This window comes from Quercus robur, chromosome 4 (genome assembly GCF_932294415.1).
Source record: "Quercus robur chromosome 4, dhQueRobu3.1, whole genome shotgun sequence".
Lineage (NCBI taxonomy): Eukaryota > Viridiplantae > Streptophyta > Magnoliopsida > Fagales > Fagaceae > Quercus > Quercus robur.
The window spans coordinates 83,648,268-83,669,624 of record NC_065537.1 but is presented as its reverse complement, the minus strand read 5'-3'; the positions used below and the strand labels follow the sequence as shown (position 1 = coordinate 83,669,624).

General features: G+C 32.6%; 2 protein-coding genes across 2 annotated transcripts; both read left to right on the top strand.

Annotated features, from left to right (window-relative positions):
* Positions 1–15,197: 15,197 nt before the first annotated feature.
* Positions 15,198–16,605, top strand: LOC126724047 (receptor-like protein 9a). The gene is made up of 4 exons (XM_050428151.1): positions 15,198–15,708; positions 15,894–16,049; positions 16,231–16,305; positions 16,423–16,605. The coding sequence occupies exons 1-4, from the start codon at positions 15,324–15,326 to the stop codon at positions 16,584–16,586; spliced, it is 780 nt and encodes a 259-aa protein (XP_050284108.1). The 5' UTR covers positions 15,198–15,323; the 3' UTR covers positions 16,587–16,605.
* Positions 16,606–17,594: 989 nt separating this feature from the next.
* Positions 17,595–20,102, top strand: LOC126724044 (receptor-like protein 15). The gene has a single exon (XM_050428150.1). It carries the CDS (start codon positions 17,804–17,806, stop codon positions 19,964–19,966), a length of 2,163 nt encoding a protein of 720 aa, XP_050284107.1. The 5' UTR covers positions 17,595–17,803; the 3' UTR covers positions 19,967–20,102.
* Positions 20,103–21,357: the final 1,255 nt, after the last annotated feature.

The window sequence follows — 21,357 nt, the reverse complement described above, 5'->3', positions numbered from 1 at the left end:
GTTGCATGCTGCAATTAAATTGTGCTCTCCAACTTTGGTGCAAGGAGCACGAACTAACTTTTCATTTAGGTCAACAACAAGAGGTAATGTGTCAAGCGTCTTTATGTTTTCTCATATATCACTGATTAACAATTATTTGTTTCTATAAACTTAGGCCATTGTTTTCCAAGAAGACAATGGAGGCTGTGCATATTCAAAATATACCACTTGAATACGTAAATCGAAGTCAAACAGTATTCTACTAGACTGTAAAAATATAACCTTCAATTCAGCAAAGGTAATTTATAACTTACAATGTAACAATGTTTTTTGCATCACAATAACAATGTTTGTAATCCTGGATACCCCTATGTTAGAAGAAGAAATACTAAATTGTCTACTTATTAGGCAGAGCAATAACTATGGTTTTAAGCTCATAACATTTTATTAATTAATTACAAACTGTACAAGCTTAAATTTTATTTGTTTAATAAAATTTGTAGCATATATTGTTTGCGTTTTGAAAATATCATTTGTATTCTAATATGCCTTGATTCCCTTGTTCTAAAAAGACCCATATTTGTCAAGTTTATAGTAGGAAATTTGTTGTTTAGAATTTAATTGATATCTTCTGCGTTTACAATCATTCGCCTTATATAAAGTCTTAAGAAATATTGTTTTGAAATTTTTTAGTTTCTTTTCATAGCAGGCTAAAAGTTCTATTTTCTCGTGTTAAATAGGTTGAAACGGTATATAATGACATAATCAGTAAATGAACTCAAACTTTTGATTCAGTTAGTAGCTGGAAAGAATTTAAAGATGTCATCGTGAGTTTCGAAGATGCATCATTAAAATCAAATGAATTACTTGAGCACACAAATACAACCAAAGACAAATCTGATTATCTTTGGTATACTCTTAGGTAAATTCATTTCTCATTGAATTATAACCAATTACATAATCCAATATATGCGTCTTCTCTTCATTGCATCAAATTAATGGCATTTGTAACAATTGGTGGAGTTTTTGTTTTTTGGTTGCAACACAAGTTTGAACTCACTGTCTTGCACTGCACTAAACCAAGACTTCATGCTCAATCTTTTGCGCATGTTGCACATGCTTCAAACATCTTGGAAAAGGGACAATTTATTCTGTGTTTTTTTTTTTTTTTTCAGTGTAAATCACAAACGTTTCCGTACATAATGAAGGATATAGCCAAATTCTACTTAATATATATATGACTAAATTTATATATAACCCATTGATTTGACCCAACTTAACCTGAGTCATGTGAGTTGGGTTGCATTGGAAAAAACCCTTCAATCCAACCCAATTTGGAAAAAACCCTTTGATTTAACATTCAAGAATTTTTTACTTTATGTTTGGTCGTATTCATGCAGGTGCTACAAATGGAAGTTCTAATGTGAAGTACTTCATGATAGACATTCCAATTGAGTTAAATGATGGGATGGAAATCCAAGTATCAAACAAAATGATGGGATGGTATTATGAAATCAACTCATTCCTACAACAATCCAAGAATTGAAACTAAAATAAAAACAAAAACGTGGTCATGTAATTGAGGGAAACGAAAATAAAAGCATGTGCGGTGCATTTGAGGGAAACGTGCTCGGCCCGTAGTCATAATAATTGAGGGAAACGTGGTCATAAGAATTCAAACTAAATTAACCGAATACCTGCTCGGCCCGTAGTGTAGCCAGTGACGCCCGATACGCAGCAAGGACGTGTGTGGCATGCTCTGCGGTGCATTTTGGCCCGCTCCACCTACCAAACATGGGGTGTCGACAAATGCTCATTACTAAACCTTACATTTAACCTTACATTTAACAAACTTTGCTTTTATATTTCACATCCATATACTAAGCATTGATAAGTTTCTTTTGTTTGTTAGTTTGGCATATTTTTAATTATATGAAAGAGACAAATAACGAGAACTCAATGAACGTACCTAATGGCAAGGGGCCCTGAGTGCACTGGCGGTAGAGGCGGCCTCACAACAGGGCATAATTGTGGGAACCTTGAATAGGCCCATAGCTGCACCAACAAGAGTGCTCCTCCAATCTGCATCGCATCCTTCTTCGATGCACCACAAAAGTTGCCTATACAACCAGGCCAATGCTGCACTACCCCAGCTATACCGTCTCGCATTGCTGACTGGGTTGAGCAACTGCAGAGGCACCAGTAAGACCCGGTCCGCAGACTTATCCATGAACAAGAGGGCCCCCATCCGTACAAGTAGGTGGTAGCGGGCATGTTGCTGCATGACTTCATCACCAGCGTCCGCAGCTAAGGGATCGGCAAACTGTGCATCAAGCCAGGTGTATTTTATCCTCGCCCCAGCAAGGGTAGACTTGTTTGACTTTGGTATCGAGGGTGGAGGTTTATGGCCCAACAACTGTTCGCACAACTCATTCCATAAATAGTCTGTCTTCCCAGTGACAGGCAACCCATCCACCGGAAGCCCCAGCATCACCTCCATATCTTGCAAGGTGATACCCATTTCTCCATGGGGTAAGTGGAATGTGTGCGTCTCTGGACGCCACCACTCAACCAACGCCGTGATCAAGGCATGGTCGACCTCCATATCAGGAACCTTGAATAAACCAGTCAACCCTACTGCATCTATGTGTTGCATGATATGTGGATCTAGCCCACCCTGTGGCAATACACATTTACGGCGTCGAACCTTTATCATGCCAGGCACCTCCTGCACACGGACGAGTATTGTGTTAGGAGATTAAACACGAGGTAATTATAAAACAAATATGTATTAATAATACTACTACATACCTCATTAGCAGCGCACCTCCAAAGCGGACTTGACCGATGATTCGACTGCTGGGTCAACTGGGTATCCACATCGGGTCCAGGCCGCACTCTATCTAGTGCCTGCATATCTGACATGGCAACAAATACATTGTTAGCAATTTTCTAACAAGTAAACCACAATTAATATAAAATAAAAGCATAGATTCAATAAGACATTATATTTTGAGCACAAGATTTTCAACATCACTTCTTAAATAAATAAGAACTTGCCATAAAAAAAAAAATTATTTCAAAACTATTTAAATCACTTCTTAAAGCTTAGGATAATTATTAATTAACTATTTATGAAAATTTAAGTTATAACACCACTTTTATGAGAGCTATAATCAACCGTCATAAAAACTAAATACTTTTTTCTTCTCCTCTACAAAGTCCCCAAAAATGTATCCAAAATCTAAGCTTTATTATGAACCCCAAAATCTAAAAATTTAAGTGCTCCTAAAATACGAAGAAATGAAACCCCCTCCTCTCAAATTTATTATGAACCCCACCATTAATTTAAAAAATGGACTCCTCAATGAATGTGAGAACAACACCCTTTTCTTTGCTCTGTTCACTTTTTTGTTGTTAACTTTTTCCTTATTACTTTTGTGCACCACCTAAAATATTTGTGCACCTAATAAAGAGGACCAAAGTGATCAAGAAAAACGGATCAAACATATATGCTTTAAAAAAACTGCCAAGAAACAAAATCCATAAAATAAATTGAACAAGTGAGAAGATAACATTCAAACATTCAGCGGTAAAAAATGTGAAATCAAAAGAATATTTCAAGGGCTTTCATATTGTCCAAGAACAATAAAGATTCAACACTTCTACACCATAACCTTGCTGCAAAAGTAAATCACAATTTTCCCTCACGTAGACAAAACATGAGTTAAAGTCTTTTCACTAACAATAAATAGCAAGACCTAATGAAAAATCAGTGTTTATCATAAAACAAGTTGCAAGCTGACAAACTAAAGACAATCATTTTTTTTTCCTTAACCGAGGCACTCGCATGTTGGGGAAAGAATAATGATTTCAATTGATAAAAACAGATTATTGCCTTATGTCCTCATATATAAAGATTCAAGAATTCTACACACTCTGTTGCATCAGAAAATCAACATTTCCCCTCCCTATCAACATTTCCCCTCCCTATAGAGTGTAGACACGTCATCACAAATCAAGATTGTGAATCACAATTTCACCTTCTGTAGACACATCAAGATTCAAAACTTCTAACTAACAAATAGCAAGACATAATAAAATTATAAAAGTATAAAACTCCAGTGGTCTCCATCCTGACAGAAAATGATATCAATGATGATATAGAAAACAAATAGCTAGACTTCAATTAACAAAAACGAAGTTGCAGTCTGGCTAAGAAAAAACACACAACCTGACACATTATGAAGAAAATAAATAAATCAATTGATAAAGAAAGATCATTCCTTACGTCCTCATCAAACACCATCCCATGTAGACATACCTTACTTAAACATATTAAACAGATTCATTTACGGGTAAAAAAATTCATAAAAACCCTTGTATCCCAAAGCATGACCCAAAAATAGAAGAGTGCAAATAAGGAAGCACATACCTAAACTTCCATATTTAGATAAAAAAAAAACCATGTATAAAGCATGCCAATCATTTCTATTTACTCACCATTGACTAATGCAAAATATCATATGAGGCTATAGAGCGAATGACAAATTCATCTATGCAAATCTTAAGTTCTAAAAACTTGTGATGAGTGCAAATGGATGACAATAGAAAAAGAAACCAGGGAAACATGTCGAGTGTTGGAATGAGTTACAACCGCACAAATGGGGCCTGAAATATCCACAATAGAAGCACCCATTTTCATTTACACAAAGATTTTAAATTTCTTAATCCATAGAAACTAGCCAACTCAAAATAAAAGGGGGCAAAAAACAGTTCACATATTTATGCTCCTATAGAAGAGTACCACCTTGATTTAGAGAAACCTTAATAAGCAGGCACTCACTCTCCAAATTCTTTAAATAAAGAATTAGAGTAAACAATATTATAATATTTTACGAATCAAACAAGAATCTCAAATTCACCAAAGGGTGCAGGACCATTGAATGTTCAATTATTCCTCTCCCCCTCCATATGGTCAATTTAAAACAAATAGGAGCTGTATTGCAAGCAAAAGAACTTCTATGCTTGCTATATCAGCTTCTCTAGCCATACAGTTGCACATATAAGCTGAGGGTACCAGGGAATTAATTTGTTTTTTCAGTACAGTTACTTAAAATTTTCTACATTGGACTGATATGCACAACAAAAGTAGTGTTAATCCCAAGAAATAATGAAATTTATAATAACCTAGATATACCAAAAACAATGAGTACTAAAACTTTTAAGGGATATCAAAGAACTTAATCTCTTTGTTGCTGTACTAAACCCAGAGACATCATTGAAACACCACCACTCGATTTGCCAAAACCCCTCATCAAAACCCCAAGCACATTTAAACTCATTAATGAGAAAATCATCATTGCAGCATATAAAAAGACAACAAAATTCTCATCTTTATTAGTAAATTTACTACTTCTTAAGTTTCAACAAAATAATCAAAATCCCACACAAAACGAAACCTAACATTAACCAACATCAGAAAAGATTTCAGAGGGAGAGGATCGTACCTGTAATCAGCAGCGGTGGGAACCAACGACGACTGATGGAGACTCGAGGAAGAGTGGGGAAGCCTGATCGCAGAGCGAGAGAGACAGAGTGTAGAGAGAGAGTGATGGCAGAGAGCGAGGGAAAGAGAGTGTACAGGGAGAGCGAGTGACTGAATAGGCGTTGTGAGACGTTAGGGTCCTATTGATTCAAACCGCTGAAAAAAAACTCAATTTCCAGTTTCCCGAGTTATGAACGTCTACACAAACATTTTTTTATTGGGAAAAACCTGAAGGGTCAGACTAACTCGATCATACAAATATTGAGTTATTCATTAAAACTCGATTTCTCTATTGTCGAGTTACAAAAGAGGGGCATTTCTCTATTTAGTTTGAGAAAAAGGGCAAACGAATGTTTAATTTCCCAAAAAAGGGTATTTGCCCATTTTCTCCTTGAAAGCACTATTGAAACCAAAGTTTTCAACCTCTTCTTGAGTGTGTGTGTCTTCTCAGATAATGCAAAACTCAAAAACATTGACACCAAAGTCTTTTGCACCTTCTTGAGTTTAGGTATTCTCAAATAATACAAAGCTCATAACACCAATGCTATGGCCTAGTCATTACTACGAAACATTTTCCATGAAAGCACAATTGAAACCAAAGTTTCTGGCCTCTTCTTGACAATGGATCTTCGCAAATAATGCAAAACTCCATAATATCATGAACTAATGTTTGCTATGAAACCCTTTCCAACGAGGGCCTAAACACAAGTTGGGAAAGCACAATTGATTCCAAGTCTTTGTACTTTTTTTGAGTCCCAGTCTTCTCAAATAATGCAAAACACATAATACAAATAGTATGACTTAAGTCCCAAGCTATTTAATTCCAAAATTTGACTTTAGTTCAACAGGCAACTTTTCATTCAAACCAACAGCAACAGTCACATTCGTAGCACAAATTCAAACCATTAGCAAAAGTCACATTCACATTCACATTCATAGTAATAAATATAGAATAATCCCGTTTAGCAAATATGATGAGGTTTCATCATTTGAAAAACAGAATTTCTTAGAGATGCCTTGTGTGATGACCTCGATTTTTTCTTATGAGATTGTCTAATGGTGCATCCCTTTTACAATATGTGAGTCTTCAGGTATATGGGGACCATCAAATATGGGAGGAATGATCCATGAGATTGATTTATAAGGTTTTTTTTTTTTCTTCTTTGACGAGGAATTTTTTTTTTCACATTTTTTGTATATATTTTGGTTGAAAAAAAGATAAAAAATAAAAACTCTCAAGGGGGTGGGTAGAAAGTTATGATTGGATGCGAAGTCTTCAACTGTCGCATTCTAGATTATCTCAAATAATGCAAAGTTCATAATACTTGTGTTATAGGCAAGTATTCACTATAAAACACTTTCCAAGAAGGCATTAGATACAAATTTAGTTTTAAATTTCATAGTTCTTATCAAGAAAAGCCTTCATATTATGGAAAATTATTAAGTAATCACATTGTATAATTGAGGTGGCACTTCAAACCGATAAAATCATCTTACCTATTTCAAAAATATGACATAACAACAAACAACTTTCCAACTCTTCTCCAATGTACCTCTCCACATAGCATTGATTCGTTCATTAGCAAAAGTCACATTCATAGAAACAATAAGAAATTAATAAGCACTTTTAGTTTTCGCATAAATGATGAGAATTTCATTATTTAAAGAAATAAAAAAATCCTAGAGATGCCTTGTTGGAGGAAGCCATTCCATGTTACTTTTGTGACACATCTGTTTGTAATGACAATATAAAAATTTTGTTATAGTATTCCTAGAATCACTCTCTCCTTTGTGTATAGAGATATAAATTCAACTCTCTAGTTGTTATCTCATTGCCAAGGCTAGCCCCTGACAAATTGAGGTTTTTCATTTATTTCTTTTAAAAAAAAATTTAAATATCATTATTAAAGTTTATATTGTAACTTATTTATTTATTTATTTATTATATAAGATGTAAATTCTACTCTAACCTAATCTAAGTGTATATATGTGTGAACCTCCTTCTTGGAGACTTAACTTTATTTTTAATTTCATTTTTCTTGCTTTTCGATATACAAAATTACTAATTATATTTTTAAATTTAAGTTTTTCTAACAACTACTTTTAAGTTCTTTTTTTTTTTTAAGATTTTAAATTTACCTTAAATAAAGTGATACATGGTGGAAGAAAATTGAAATCTAATTTCCAAATTTGACTTTGGTATTTTGAGAGAGAGAGAGAGAGAGAGAGAGAGATTATTTAGTGTGTGGTCATGTGAAAGATTGGGTGGCTAATATTGAAAATCCATTGTGTGGGAGAGAGACATATAAAAAATTGAAATCTCAAGTCATTATGAGAATTTAACTTGAATGATAATTTGATGCATTCATATAATTTTATTTTTGTTAAAAAATTTATGATTTCAAATGAGTTGGGTTTTTATTATTCCCACCATTTTAGAGGTCTTCTTCAAGTGAGGGAGCTCACACTGTTTTTAATTATAAAAATAATAATTATTAATTTTAAAATTTTTGCTGCCCTAGGCTAGGCAAGGCTTAAGTGGCCTTGCCCAAGGGCTAGCTAGGCTCATTGAGCCAATATATATATATATATTTTTTACATTGGAGGTACATCCCCATATATTTTTATAATATTCATAGCATTTTCATCTATTTGGTGAAAGCACATATCCTTTTAAGTCTTTTTTCTTTTCTCAATGAAAATGAATCATTTTTTCCCACCTTTTACCGTCAAAAATCAAATTCCATGGTGGTGGGTGTAAAGATATAATGTACATCAAAGTCTTCAACTCTCGTGGGTTATCTCAAATAATGCAAAATTCATAATGAGTGCAAATTTGATAAGACTAGCATTTACTAGTGATATAGACTAGCATTTACTATAAAACACTTTCCAAGAAAGCACTGGATACGAATTCATAGAAGGTAGTTGATCTGTTGAGGTCTAAGTCCTTGGTATTTAGTTGAGTCCAAGTCTTCTAGGAAAAAGTTAAGAATGCCCTAACAATTGCCTCAAAGTCTTTTGGCCTTAATTTTCTTGAGTTTAGGTATTCTCAATTAAAGCAAAGCTAGTAGTACCAATGGACTAGTCATAACTAAACATTTTCCAAGATAGTACTAGATACGAAATTAGGATTAGCACCATTCAAACCAAAGACTTTGGCCTCTTCTTGAGAGTTGGTCTTCCTGAGTAGGACATAACTGCAAAATTACAAACGAAAGAAAACAAATCACCGTATGATATGTAGCATGCTGGTTGGCTATTTTAACTGAAGACCACTTTGTTTGGAGAAAACTTTGTCTCATTTTTGTCACAAAAATTTAGAAAAAGAAAAATTAGATGAGTTGGGACGTTTTTGCTTTTTGGTGGTGGGTGGTGTTAGTTTTTTTCAATTAGATTTTAATGGGTGCTTTGGTTTCTGGGAGCAAGAGAGAATAGCTCTCTTACAACTCAAAGCTTCCATGATCAACTACAGAAGAATATAATTTTACATCATGGGACTCAAGCAAAAACATTATGAAATGATATTGAAATCAACCAAAAGTCAAATCTCTTTCATAAAAATGTATCTGCAAGGCCATTGGTTCTTTTTTATTCCCTCAATGAAAGTATTCATTCGTTAAAAGAAAAGAAAACATCTTCTTGCACCTTTTCTAGTTAGAAAAGGTTGTCATTGTAGTGTGTGGAAAAACACCCACTATAATGATGAATTAGCATCAGGGCAAGAAGATTAGGCTCCAGTTGGATTGGGCACAGGCTTAGCATCATTAGATGCCAAGAAACAAAAAGCAAAAGCCAAAGCTGCAGCTTGTATTGTTCCATAGTTGAGATTATGCTGATCGGTAAGGAAACCCCTTATTTATTTATGAGATTTGGAATGATTTCCAATATGGCATAAGAGCCTTTTATTTTGTTTGTTTGAGTGATGAACAATCCCATTTATCCATGGTTCTTAGAAGCTATAAAGGGTATTGAGATGTGCCTGTTGACCAACAGGTATTCCTTTTCGTTTTAACCAATAATCAGAAACGAATAATCAGGATCATATACTCCGAAGATCATGCCAGCAATTTCTCATGCCAATAGATTAAATATATTCTTCTAGGTTCTAACTGAAGAATGAACTTGTCAATTTTCCTATCTTTTGATTTTTAATTAAATTTTGAGCAATTTTGGGGCATCATGTGAAAGCATTTCAATGTTTAATATGTAAAACAATGTGTTAATTTCCCTAAAAAATGAGAGGAGCTTATTTCCTTTGTTTGAGAATCAACTCTCTTTTGAATTCTTTGTTTTGTATAGCTTTAGAAAACATTGTTTTGATGAAGAAAATCCTCCATTAGTTAGAAAATTTTACTCAACTAAAATTGAGATGGTACTCCAAATCAATAAAAACAAGTTACCTAATTCCAGAATATGACATAAGTTCAACAGGCAACTTTTCAACTCCTAATGTAGCACTCATTCAAACCAACAGCATCAGTCACTTTTGTAGCACTCATTCAAACCATTAGCAAAAGTCACATTCGTAGCAACAGTAATAAATTAAGAACAATCCCGTTTAGCAAATATAATGAGTATTCATCATTTAAAAAAAAAAAAAAAAATTCTTAGAGATGCCTTGTGGGAAGAAACTAAAGCAACATTTGCGAGCAATTTTAAAAGCTGATATTCCAAGGTTATTTTCCTTTCAAGAGAGATGCACAATGTGATCACCTCTATGTATAGAAAATTATCTTATGAGATTGTCTCATGTTGCATATCTCTTACAACATGTGGGTTCTCAGTTGGGAACAATCAAATATGAGAGGAATATTCCATGAGATTGTTTCAAAATGTATTTTTTTTTTTCTACATTGACAAGGAACTTTATATTTCTTCACCTTTTTATTTTATATTGTTTGAAAAAAAAAAAACTCTCAAAGGGGTGGGTGGAAAGATATGATAGGGTGTGAAGTCTTCAACTATCGCATTCTAGGTTATCTCAAATAATGCAAAGTTGTAGACAGTATTCACTATGAAACACTTTCCAAGAAGGTAAGAGGAAAAAATGGGCTTTTACACTTTTCAGGCAAATTAATTAGCCTTTTGCCCTTCTTCCCAAACTAAATAGGGAAATACCCCTATTTTGAAAATCGAGTTTTTCAAAATCGATTTAAGTCCTATAGTGACGTTTTCAAGGACCTATAGTGACGTTTATAAAGACATATAGTGGCGTTTTGTAACTTGATATCCATGAAATCGAGTTATAGGCAATTTATTGCCTATAACTCGATTTCATGGATATCAAGTTACAAAACGTCACTATATGTTCTTAAAATGTTACTATAGGTCCTTAAAAATGTCACTATAGGGCTCCAGAATTTTTTTTTTTTTTTTTAACTCAATTTTGAGAAACTCGATTTTCAAAAGATGGGCATTTTCCTATTTAGTTTGGGAAGAAGGGCAAAAGACTAATTGATTTGCCCAAAAAGGGCAGAAGCCCATTTTGTCCAAGGAAAGATGCAAATTTACTTTTAAATTTCATGGTTCTTATAAATTATAAAAAAAAAAAAAAAAAGCCTTCATATTATGGAAAATTATTAAGTAATCATGATGTATGAAACACTTTCTAGGAAGGCAAGATACAAATTTAGCTTTAAATTTCATGGTTCTTATAAAGAAAAGCCTTCATATTATGGAAAATTATTAAGTAATCATAGTATATAATTTACGTGGCACTTCAAACCAATAAAAGCACCTTGCCTAATTCAAAAATATGACATAACAACAAACAACTTTTCAACTCTTCTCCACCGTAACTTTCCACTATACGTATCTTTAGCAAAAGTCACATTCATAGAAACAATAAGAAATTAATAACCTCTTTTAGTTTAGCATAAATGATGAGAAACTCGTTATTTAAAGAAAAAAAATCCTAGAGATGCCTTATTGGAGGAAGCTATGCCATGTTACTTTTAATTGTGGGAGATCAGTAATGCATACAATGAAATTATCTTTTTCTTTTTTATTTTTCTTTTTCTAGCTTTTTGATATACAAAATTACTTATTATATTTTTAAATTTAAGTTTTTCTAATATCTACTTTCAACATTTTTCAAATGATTTTTTATTTACCATAAATAAAGTGATACATGGTGAAAGAAAATTGAAATTTGATTTCCAATTTGATTATGAGAGAGAGAGAGAGAGAGAGAGAGAGAGAGAGATTATTTGGTGTACAATCATGTGAAAGATTGGATGGTTAATATTGACATTCCATTGTGTGGGAGAGGGACATATAAAAAATTGAAATCTAAAGTCGTTATGAGTGTTAACATGTATTGTGTTATGGGCTTTAGGCCCAATTAGGTTACTTGTATAGCACACTTGTACTTGTACTACACTCTACTTGTACTGCACACATATGCCTCCTATATAAAGGCAGTGATGTATATTCTTTTATTCATGAAATACAATACAATTATTCTGTATTTCTAACAATGAGAAATTAACTTTAATGATAATTTGATGCGTTCATATCATTTTATTTTTGTTAAAAAGTTTAGGGTTTTAAATGAGTTGGGTTTTTATTATTCCCACCATTTTAGAGGCCTTCTTGAAGTGAGGGGGTTCACATATTTTTAATTATAAAAAATAATTATTAATTTAAAATTTTTGCCGCCCTAGGCAATGGCTTAAGTGGCCTTGCCCAAGGGCCAGCCCAGCTCATTGTGCCAATATTTTTTATTTTTTCATGTTGGAGCTACATCGTTATATCTTTTTATAATATTTATAGCATTTTCACTTCTTTGGTGAAAGCACATATCCTTTATATTTTCTTCTTTTCTCAAAGAAAATGAATAATTTTTTCCCACCTTTTATTTTAGTTGAAAAACAATTTCCATGGGGTGGGTGTAAGGATACAATGTACATCAAAGTCTTCAACTCTCGTGGTCTAAGTAAAAGTTCATAATACTAGTGATACAGACTAACATTTACTATGAAACACTTTCCAAGAAAGCATTAGATATGAATTCATAAAAGGTAGTTGATTTGATGAGGCCTAAGTGCTCGGCATTTAGTTGAGTCCAAGTCTTCAGAAAGAGGGAAAAGTTAAGGGATGGCCTAACAATTGCCCCAAAAGTCTTTGGCCTTAATTTTCTTGAGTTTGGGTATTCTCAATTAATGCAAAGCTAGTAGTATCAATGGACTAGTCATAACGAAACATTTTCCAAGATAGTACTAGATACGAAATTAGGTTCAGCAACATTCAAATCAAAGACTTTGGCCTCTTCTTGAGTGTTGGTTTTCTTGAGTAGGACGAAAGAGTTTTTGTGTCCCGACTGCGTTCTGCATTTTTTTTTATATATATATTTAAAAAATGACAGTTGGGAAAGAGTACTGGATACGAAAGTAATGGTACGAGCTAGTCATCATTAAACATTTTTTCAAGAAAGTAATGGATACCAAAATTGGAAAGCACCATTGACGCTAAATTTTTTGGCTACGTAGTTGAGCCAAGTCTTCTTCAGTATTTTCTCAACAAAAAACACAAGTCTTCTTGAGTAGGACCTGATTGAAAAATTAAATCCGAAAGATATAGGAGTAAGTCAATTAAAGTATTTATTTATCAAAAGAAAGTGAATTATCTTTTAGAGGAAACTACTTAAAAAAATCTTAGGGGCCGTTTGGTACATGTATTTGAACACATATTTTCAGTTTTTAAACAACTTTACATGGATTTTCACACACTTTTTCATTAAGACGTATTTCTAAAATATACAAACAACGTTACTAGAACAACATTACCTAACAGTCCCTTAGATTTTAAACTTTAAAGTGTTTTATTTATTTAAGTTTGTTGTTTAAACTTTGAAGTGCATGTTTCATATAAAAATGTGAGCTTAATTAATATGTCCCATTTAAAAGTGTGGTGTTCTTTTTTTTTTTTTTTTTTGAACGTACTTTTCCCAATCTTTTCTCCCACCTTTTTAGTTTATATTAATAAAATAGAAAAATATTATCACGGTAGTGTGTGGAAAACTCACCATATGGATGCCAACTCCTAGTTTAGGTCTTCAGCGTATGAAGAGTTTCTTTTTTTTCTTTTTTTTTTTTTTTTTTTTTTTTTTTTTTACATATGTTTTCATTTGAACATTTTTTAAGATGAACAAAACTTAAATATAGTACTTAGATGTTGTTTCTTAGTTTCCTTCTTAAGATTTAGTTATGTGGCTGTACCTAACTAAAAATACACTTTCATCTCATGAAAAAAAAAAAAAAAAAAAAACCTACATGACTAAATCTTAAGAGAAGAATATATAAGTACTATACCTATATTTAGGTACAATACTTAAGGAACAACACTTAAGTACTGTATCTAAATTTTATTTTTTTAAGATATATATAGACATTTTTCCATCAATTAGGAATATTATGTAAAATAGTAAAAGGAAAATTTGAAGCCTTAACCAACACGCTATGCATTATTAGAGCAATTGTTCCCAAAAAAAAAAAAAAAAAAAGACAATCAATTGTTTTACTGTGACGTGGACCGGTTTTATAACAGTATATATAAGTAGGATGCTGGTGGTCTATTTTATTTGTAATACTGTGTAATGCTATTTTGCATGGACATCGAGATGGGTATGGATACGGGGTGCAACAATTCTTGAAAAACAAGAGTACAATATGTTAGGTGTTAGACAATTAATTAATATTTATATTTAGGTCTATTTTAAAATATTTTTAGGCATAATTTATGTTTATTTTAGGTTTAAATTAAGTAATAACAGTAAAAAAGTACAATAACACCCAATGAAGTACAATTCTCCATAGTAGAGCACTTGAATTGCTTGATTCACTAGTGGAAAACTATCAATCAATCTATCAGTACTCATTTTACGTACAATATTTAAATTTAATAAACAAACAAATTGTACCCAGTCACAACAAATGCCAAACAAAAAAACAAATGCTAAACAAAAAACACATAACTTATAAAACCCAGAAAACCAAAAAATATAGTCTAAAAGAGGCTCGTACCAAAAGTTGTTTCAGTTTGGTCAAAGAAATAAAATATTTCGGTATCATTTCAAAATTATGGTTAATTATATATATATATATATATATACACACATATTTAAAAGTCTTTATTATAATTTTATTTGTCTCACATAATATATTTTAATAATAATTATACGTAGATTTTATTTTTATTTTTTCCCTAAATAAGATACACCAATTGTTAGAATGTTAAATAGAAAATAAATAAAATAGAAAAAATAAAATAAAATTTAAGGCTAAAGCCTACAATACACGGCTGTGTCGGTAGACAAAGACAAAGTTTTGAAGAGTTGAAAGCGTTTATTCAAAACTTTGAACTTTATAGAGAGTTATTCACAATTTTGTATGGGACCACACTGTACAGACCGGCCGGACAAACAACAATGAATAGGCTTGTAATAAAATATTCCTTCTTTCGCTTTATTTTCAGTATCATATAAAGTAAATTACCTTCTGGCACCTTTTTTTTATTTAGAAAAAATCGTCATTATTGTAGTTGGGTGGAAAGCCACCATGATGCAAACTGTGAAGACTTAGTCCAAGTCATGTGAAATAATGGATGTGACTTTTTGCTTTTGGAAAAAGCACAAGATATGATCTGAGAAAGTTGTATGTGTAGTGGGTATATATAGGAGAATGGTGGTAGTGTTATTTCAACTCAAAACCTATTTTGCTTTGAAGTATAAATCAAAGTTGAGCAAAAACTTTGTCAGTCTTATTGTTATAGAAAATCAAAAAAAGAAAAAGTAATGGAGTTGCTAGGACGTTATTGGTGGTGGCCGGTGGTGTTAGTTTTGGTTCATTTTGGTATGAATGGGTGCTTTGGTTGTTGGGAGAAAGAGAGAATTGCTCTCTTGCAATTCGAAGCTTCCATCGTCAACTACGCTAATGAATATTATTTTCCTCATTGGGACTCAGTCGACAAAGAGAGTGATTGCTGTAAGTGGGAAAGAGTCAAGTGCAATATCACTACTGGCCGTATAATCCAACTTACTCTTAGTAGTATGATATCTTATTCGAGTGGAGAAAGTAGGGGAGGTTGGTACTTTAATGCCTCTCTGTTTCTTCCCTTTGAAGACCTCCAATACCTCGAGTTGGGTGATAATTACATTTGGGGTTGGGTCCCAAATGAAGGTACCAAAGTTTATATCCTAAGAAAAGTAGGAAGTATTTAATTTGTTGATATTCTAATTTTTTTTCTATTTCATCCATTTTTTTTTTAAATAGTCAAGAAAAAATAGTTGTATTTTAGGAATCATTTTATACTATTTTATGGGAATATATAGTTGCAGATGTGAATTGAAGCATCTAAATTACAGGTTTTGAAAGATTCTCTTTGTTGAATAAGCTGGAGGTGCTTCACTTGGCTGCTAATAATTTCAATCATAGCATTCTGCAATCCTTAAGTGGTATTACGTCACTCAAGAAATTAGATTTGAGTGGCAACCATTTGAATGGACCAATCCATATCAAAGGTAAAACTCTCATTAATTTGCAAAGCAATATTATTGGAAGAGTGTTTCACGCTTATTGATATTTATGCAACTAAATTTCACCCTTTTGTTTCCTCAGCTATTTTAAATGAAAGTATTTATGCGACTGAAGACCCTTTTTTCTTCCATGATTTTTCATGTACTTTTTTTTCTTTTAATATAGAATTTAAAGCATTTAGCAACTTGGAGGATCTCTACTTGAGAGGCAATGAGATCAATGCCTTTGTGACAACAAGTGGTATGATAGTTTGTAAAAATATATGTTCATGGATTAAAATCAAATACTTCTTTTTTATGGTATATCAAATGAAATTATCATGTTGATGTTTTTGAGATATTTTATTTTTCCCTATAGATTCAATCATCTTAACTAAGCTGCAACTCCTAGACTTGAGAGCGAATGATTTCAGTGCACAAGTTCTTGAGTCATTAACTGCCTTCCCATCGTTGAAGACATTAGATCTCTCATATAACAATATAGAGGGATCGTTTACTACTAAAGGTAAGTTATACCATTGACATCAAGATGGCATTGTTTTGCGTTTTTCTTTTAATCACTGGCATAATAGTAGAAAAGCTCTATAAAAACCCTATTCTAAATATTGATAATCAATTTCTTGAAATTCAATGAGACTAAACTTATTGTCCTTCATAAGTATCATAATTTGTTTTTGTCTTGTTAACATTTTGTATTCAAAATGTTAAAACAAAGACTACGCAACAGAGATTTTAATATTGGTTTTTTTAGCATACCTTTCTTGGCTTAAACCAACAATCACATAGGAGCTTTAAGGTTGTTCTATGTTGTCCAGAGCTAGCAATTCAAACTCATTCTATATTCCAACTTTAGTAACCCACGAATAAAATGTTTCTCCAACGATGTTGCACATGACTAGAGTAATGCAAACAAATTCCACACCCGAAGAGCCTCACAACAATATTACAATATATTCATATTCTAAATTATATTAATCTAAAAAAAATACATTTTCTATTTTTCTAATGACTTGTAAATAATTGAAGTTCATTTGTCAAATATTATAATGCTTAATTAGTATTATAAACTGATTATAAAAAATAATTTCTTATCAAATATTTCAAAATAACCTTGTAGCATATATGCACATCAAACAGGACATTAGCTAGATTTTACAAATTGAAGAGTTCAAATAAAAAAAATGGTTTTGATATGATTTGTGTAAAAAGGAATTTACCTAAATTGGAAGTAATTGTAGCCAAAAAAAAAAAAAAAAATGATTTAGATGTCGTAGAAAAATGAAAAAAAAAAAAAAAAAAAAAGGTTTAACAACACTACTCTTAAAATAAGACTAAGATCTTCAAGGAAAAGCATCATCTCTAGTTGAAATAAATTAATTTCATAATTTGAATTAAATTCTATAATATGAAAGTATATATAGACTGTCACATTACGTGGTAGTCTATACTCTATACACTATTATCAGATAAAATCAAATTACTTTCTTTCAATGAATCTCATTTATTGATAAAAGCTTCATTCGTAAAGTAGGAGTTATGACCACTTAAAGTATTGACTTCATTATAAATGGAAGCTTATCTGCCTCAGGTAGGTTATTTTCACAATGATATTGCTATCGATCATCACAATAGTAGAATCTAATCACTAATTATCTCATTGTACAGGCTGGTGTGAACTTAGGAACCTCCGAGAGATAAGCCTCTCCAACAATCATTTTGAAGGGATATTGCCTTCATGTATGGCAAATTGGACATCACTTCGCTTTTTGGATCTATCTGACAATCACTTCAGTGGGAATGTCCAATCCCTATCTGATTTGAGATCACTTGAGTTCCTTTCCTTGTCAAATAATGAATTCTTGAACCCAATCACTTTCTCCTCCTTTTTTAACCTCTCAAATCTCAAGTTTCTCTTAAGTGATAACAACAAAATTGCTTTTGAAACAAACTCTCATACTAGGGTTCCAACCTTCCAATTAAGGCTTTTCAGGTTGTCAAAGTGTTCATTTAATGGACTCAATACAACGCTTCCCACATTCCTTCATTACCAATATGATTTGCGAGAAATTGATCTCTCCCACAACAATTTGAAGGGGAAGTTCCCCACTTGGTTGTTAGAGAACAATACAAGATTGGAGGTTCTTATTTTAAAAAATAACTCTTTCACAGGGTCTTTCCTGGTGCCATATCATCATCTTCATCCCAACATTGAGGAGATAGGTATTTCAAGTAATTACTTACAAGGTCCAATTCCTACCAACTTCGATTTAATTTTTCCAAATTTAAAGTATTTAGATCTCTCTAACAATGCATTTCAAGGTAGTATTCCTTCTTCTTTTGGAAATTTGGTTTCCATGTGGGCTTTAGACTTGTCTAAAAATAATTTATCAGGAACAATGCCAGTGCATTTCACAATGGGTTGTTACTCCCTAAATTTTCTCAAATTGTCGTATAATAATTTCAGTGGCCAAATATTTCCTTCTAATTTTAATTTGACTAATTTGGAATATTTATATTTGGACAACAATCACTTCTCAGGAAAGATCCCAAATAGCATCTCACTGATGATTCTTGGTGCCACAATTGATTTTAGTAATAACAATTTGCTAGGCATGCTTCCAATGTGGATGGGGAACATGTCATTTTTAAAGACAATTGTTATGGCTAATAATCAACTGGAAGGTCCTATTCCAATCAAGTTATGCAAACTCATTAATCTTGAATTTTTTGACCTCTCCGATAACAATCTGTTTGGCTTTGTTCCATCTTGCTTCAATTCGTCAAGCATCAAGTTCTTTCATCTGAATAAAAATTTGTTTAGCGGTCCAATTCCAAATGTATTCCAAAACAACTCCAAGTTGCTTACATTAAATCTTCGAGATAACTACCTAAATGGAAGCATTCCTGATTGGATCGGGAGTGTCTCATCATTGAGCATTCTCCTTTTGGGAGCAAATCATTTAGAAGGTAGGATTCCAATTCAACTATGCCTTTTGCAAAAGTTGAACTTGTTGGATCTTTCCTACAATAAACTTTTTGGTCCAATACCCCATTGCTTAAGTAATTTTACATTTAAGGCTTCAGATCCTTATTATACTTTGGGAGGTCTCTTTTCCACCGTTATTGGTCAACAATCAATTAATCCAATGCCATGGGCATATCCAATGACATGGGACGGATTTGTGTATCGAGGGCCAACAATTGATACCTTTGCTCGTGTGGATTCGAAACAAGAGGTGGAGTTCACAACAAAGAGTAGAACTTACCCCTATAAGGGAGACATTCTGAACTACATGTCTGGAGTAGACCTCTCATGCAACAGGTTAGCAGGTGAAATACCACCCGAACTTGGAAAGACAAGCAACAACTTACGTGCAATGAACTTGTCACACAACAATCTAACTGGACCAATCCCCACAACGTTCTCAAACCTGAAGCAAATGGAGAGTTTGGATCTTTCCTACAATAATTTAAATGGTACAATCCCTCCTCAATTGACTGAAATGACCTCTTTGGAAGTCTTCAGTGTGGCACACAACAACTTATCAGGTCCAACTCCAGATATAAAAAATCAATTCATTACTTTTGATGAAAGCAGTTATGAGGGAAACCCTCTCTTGTGCGGACCTCCATTGCATAATGATTGCACCAAAATTGGACCACCATTTACAACACCAGTGGAATATAAGGAGGAAGAAGGTGGTAGTTTCATGGACATGAGCGTCTTCTACATAAGTTTTGTGGTGGCTTACATAACGATATTGTTGGGAATTGTTGCAGTTCTTTACATAAATCCTTATTGGCGTAGGGCATGGTTTAACCTCATTGAAGTGTGCATTGACACTTGCTACTGTTTTGTTGTGGTTCATTACCATAAATTGTTCAAGTTTAGGCTGGCATAGCCGTGCATTTTACTTGTACGTGTGTCTCTACTTGTTGGACTCTGAATCCAAACTTTGAATTTTTAATACTGTGTTGTGTAAGGCTTGTATTTTGTTGTGTAAATCAAACTAATCGACAAACCTTTTTTTTTCCTTACTTTTTTATTCTAAAATATGAGTGGTAGATTTTAGAAATATATTGTCTTAAAAGTATAGGTAAAATATGTATTTGATCTTTATCCTTTACATCATATTTCAATTTTGTCCCTAACTTTAGCTTATTGGTTCCAATTTGAACTTACCACTGAAATTAATTTTTTGTCCTACCAATAACAACCCATAATAATTTGCCACTTAGGATTTATTGTAAAAGTGTTATAAAAATGTTATGGACATAACATTTCCCATAACAAAAATAAATAAATAAATAAATCAACTCAAATATATTTAGGATGAACTACATATTTAGTTTCTATCCTTTACATGGGCAAATAACCGAAATAAAAAGTAGTTTATTGTCACATTAATGGAAACTAATTTAGTTTGACTGTTTGCCATGTCATCAATTTCCATCCAAAAAATAACAACAAGAACTAAATTGACACGAAATTAAAAGGTTAAAGGCCAAATTGACACTATTGGAAGGTTAGAGACCAAATTAAAATATGATGTAAAAGATAGAGACTGAATATTAGTTTATCCTAAATATATTTGAATTTTGCCGTATAGATTCATACATCTTAAGTAAACTGCAACTACTAGACTTGAATTGGAACAATTTTAGTGCACGAATTCTTGTGTCATCAACTACCTTTCCGTTGAAGACATTAGATCTCTCATATAATAATTTGAAAGAATCGTTTACTACTAAAGATAAGTTATACCATTAAATTAACATCAAGGCGGTGGTATTTTGCGTTTTCTTTTTGCCACCGACATAATTATAGAAAAGCATAAGCCACAACAAACCTGTTTTGAATATTTATAATCAAATTTTTTGAAATTCAATGAAACTAAACTAGATTTAACAGAAATATAGATGGGGGGCTTTGACTTATTGTACAACCATGCACGAGGACAGACTAATTGTAACTAAGGTAAATGAAAATTTATATATGAAAGAAGCCAAAAACTAGACATGGCAAAACGGGTGGGTCGGGTCGGGTTCGGGTCGGGTCAATCGGGTCACGGGTCAAACGGGTCACGGGTCATTTTAAGCGGGTTGAAATCGGGTTCGGATCAATCGGGTTGCGGGTCGGGTCGGGTTGGGTTGGGTCGGGTTGACCCGTATTTTTCACATGAAATTTTTTATTTTTTATATTTTTTATTTTTTTTATAAAGAAAACAATATGTATTTGCCATTTGGATAGTTATGCAACATATTACTTGATGTAAAATGCATTATTTTGCAT

Bases quoted from the DNA above. Each gene is read 5' to 3' on its own strand.
- LOC126724047 (XM_050428151.1), top strand. From the start codon at position 15,324: ATGGAGTTGCTAGGACGTTATTGGTGGTGGCCGGTGGTGTTAGTTTTG. The intron at 15,709-15,893 runs GTACCAAAGTTT...TCTAAATTACAG, and splicing joins GGGTTGGGTCCCAAATGAAG to GTTTTGAAAGATTCTCTTTG. The intron at 16,306-16,422 runs GTATGATAGTTT...TTTTCCCTATAG, and splicing joins TGCCTTTGTGACAACAAGTG to ATTCAATCATCTTAACTAAG.
- LOC126724044 (XM_050428150.1), top strand. From the start codon at position 17,804: ATGGCAAATTGGACATCACTTCGCTTTTTGGATCTATCTGACAATCAC.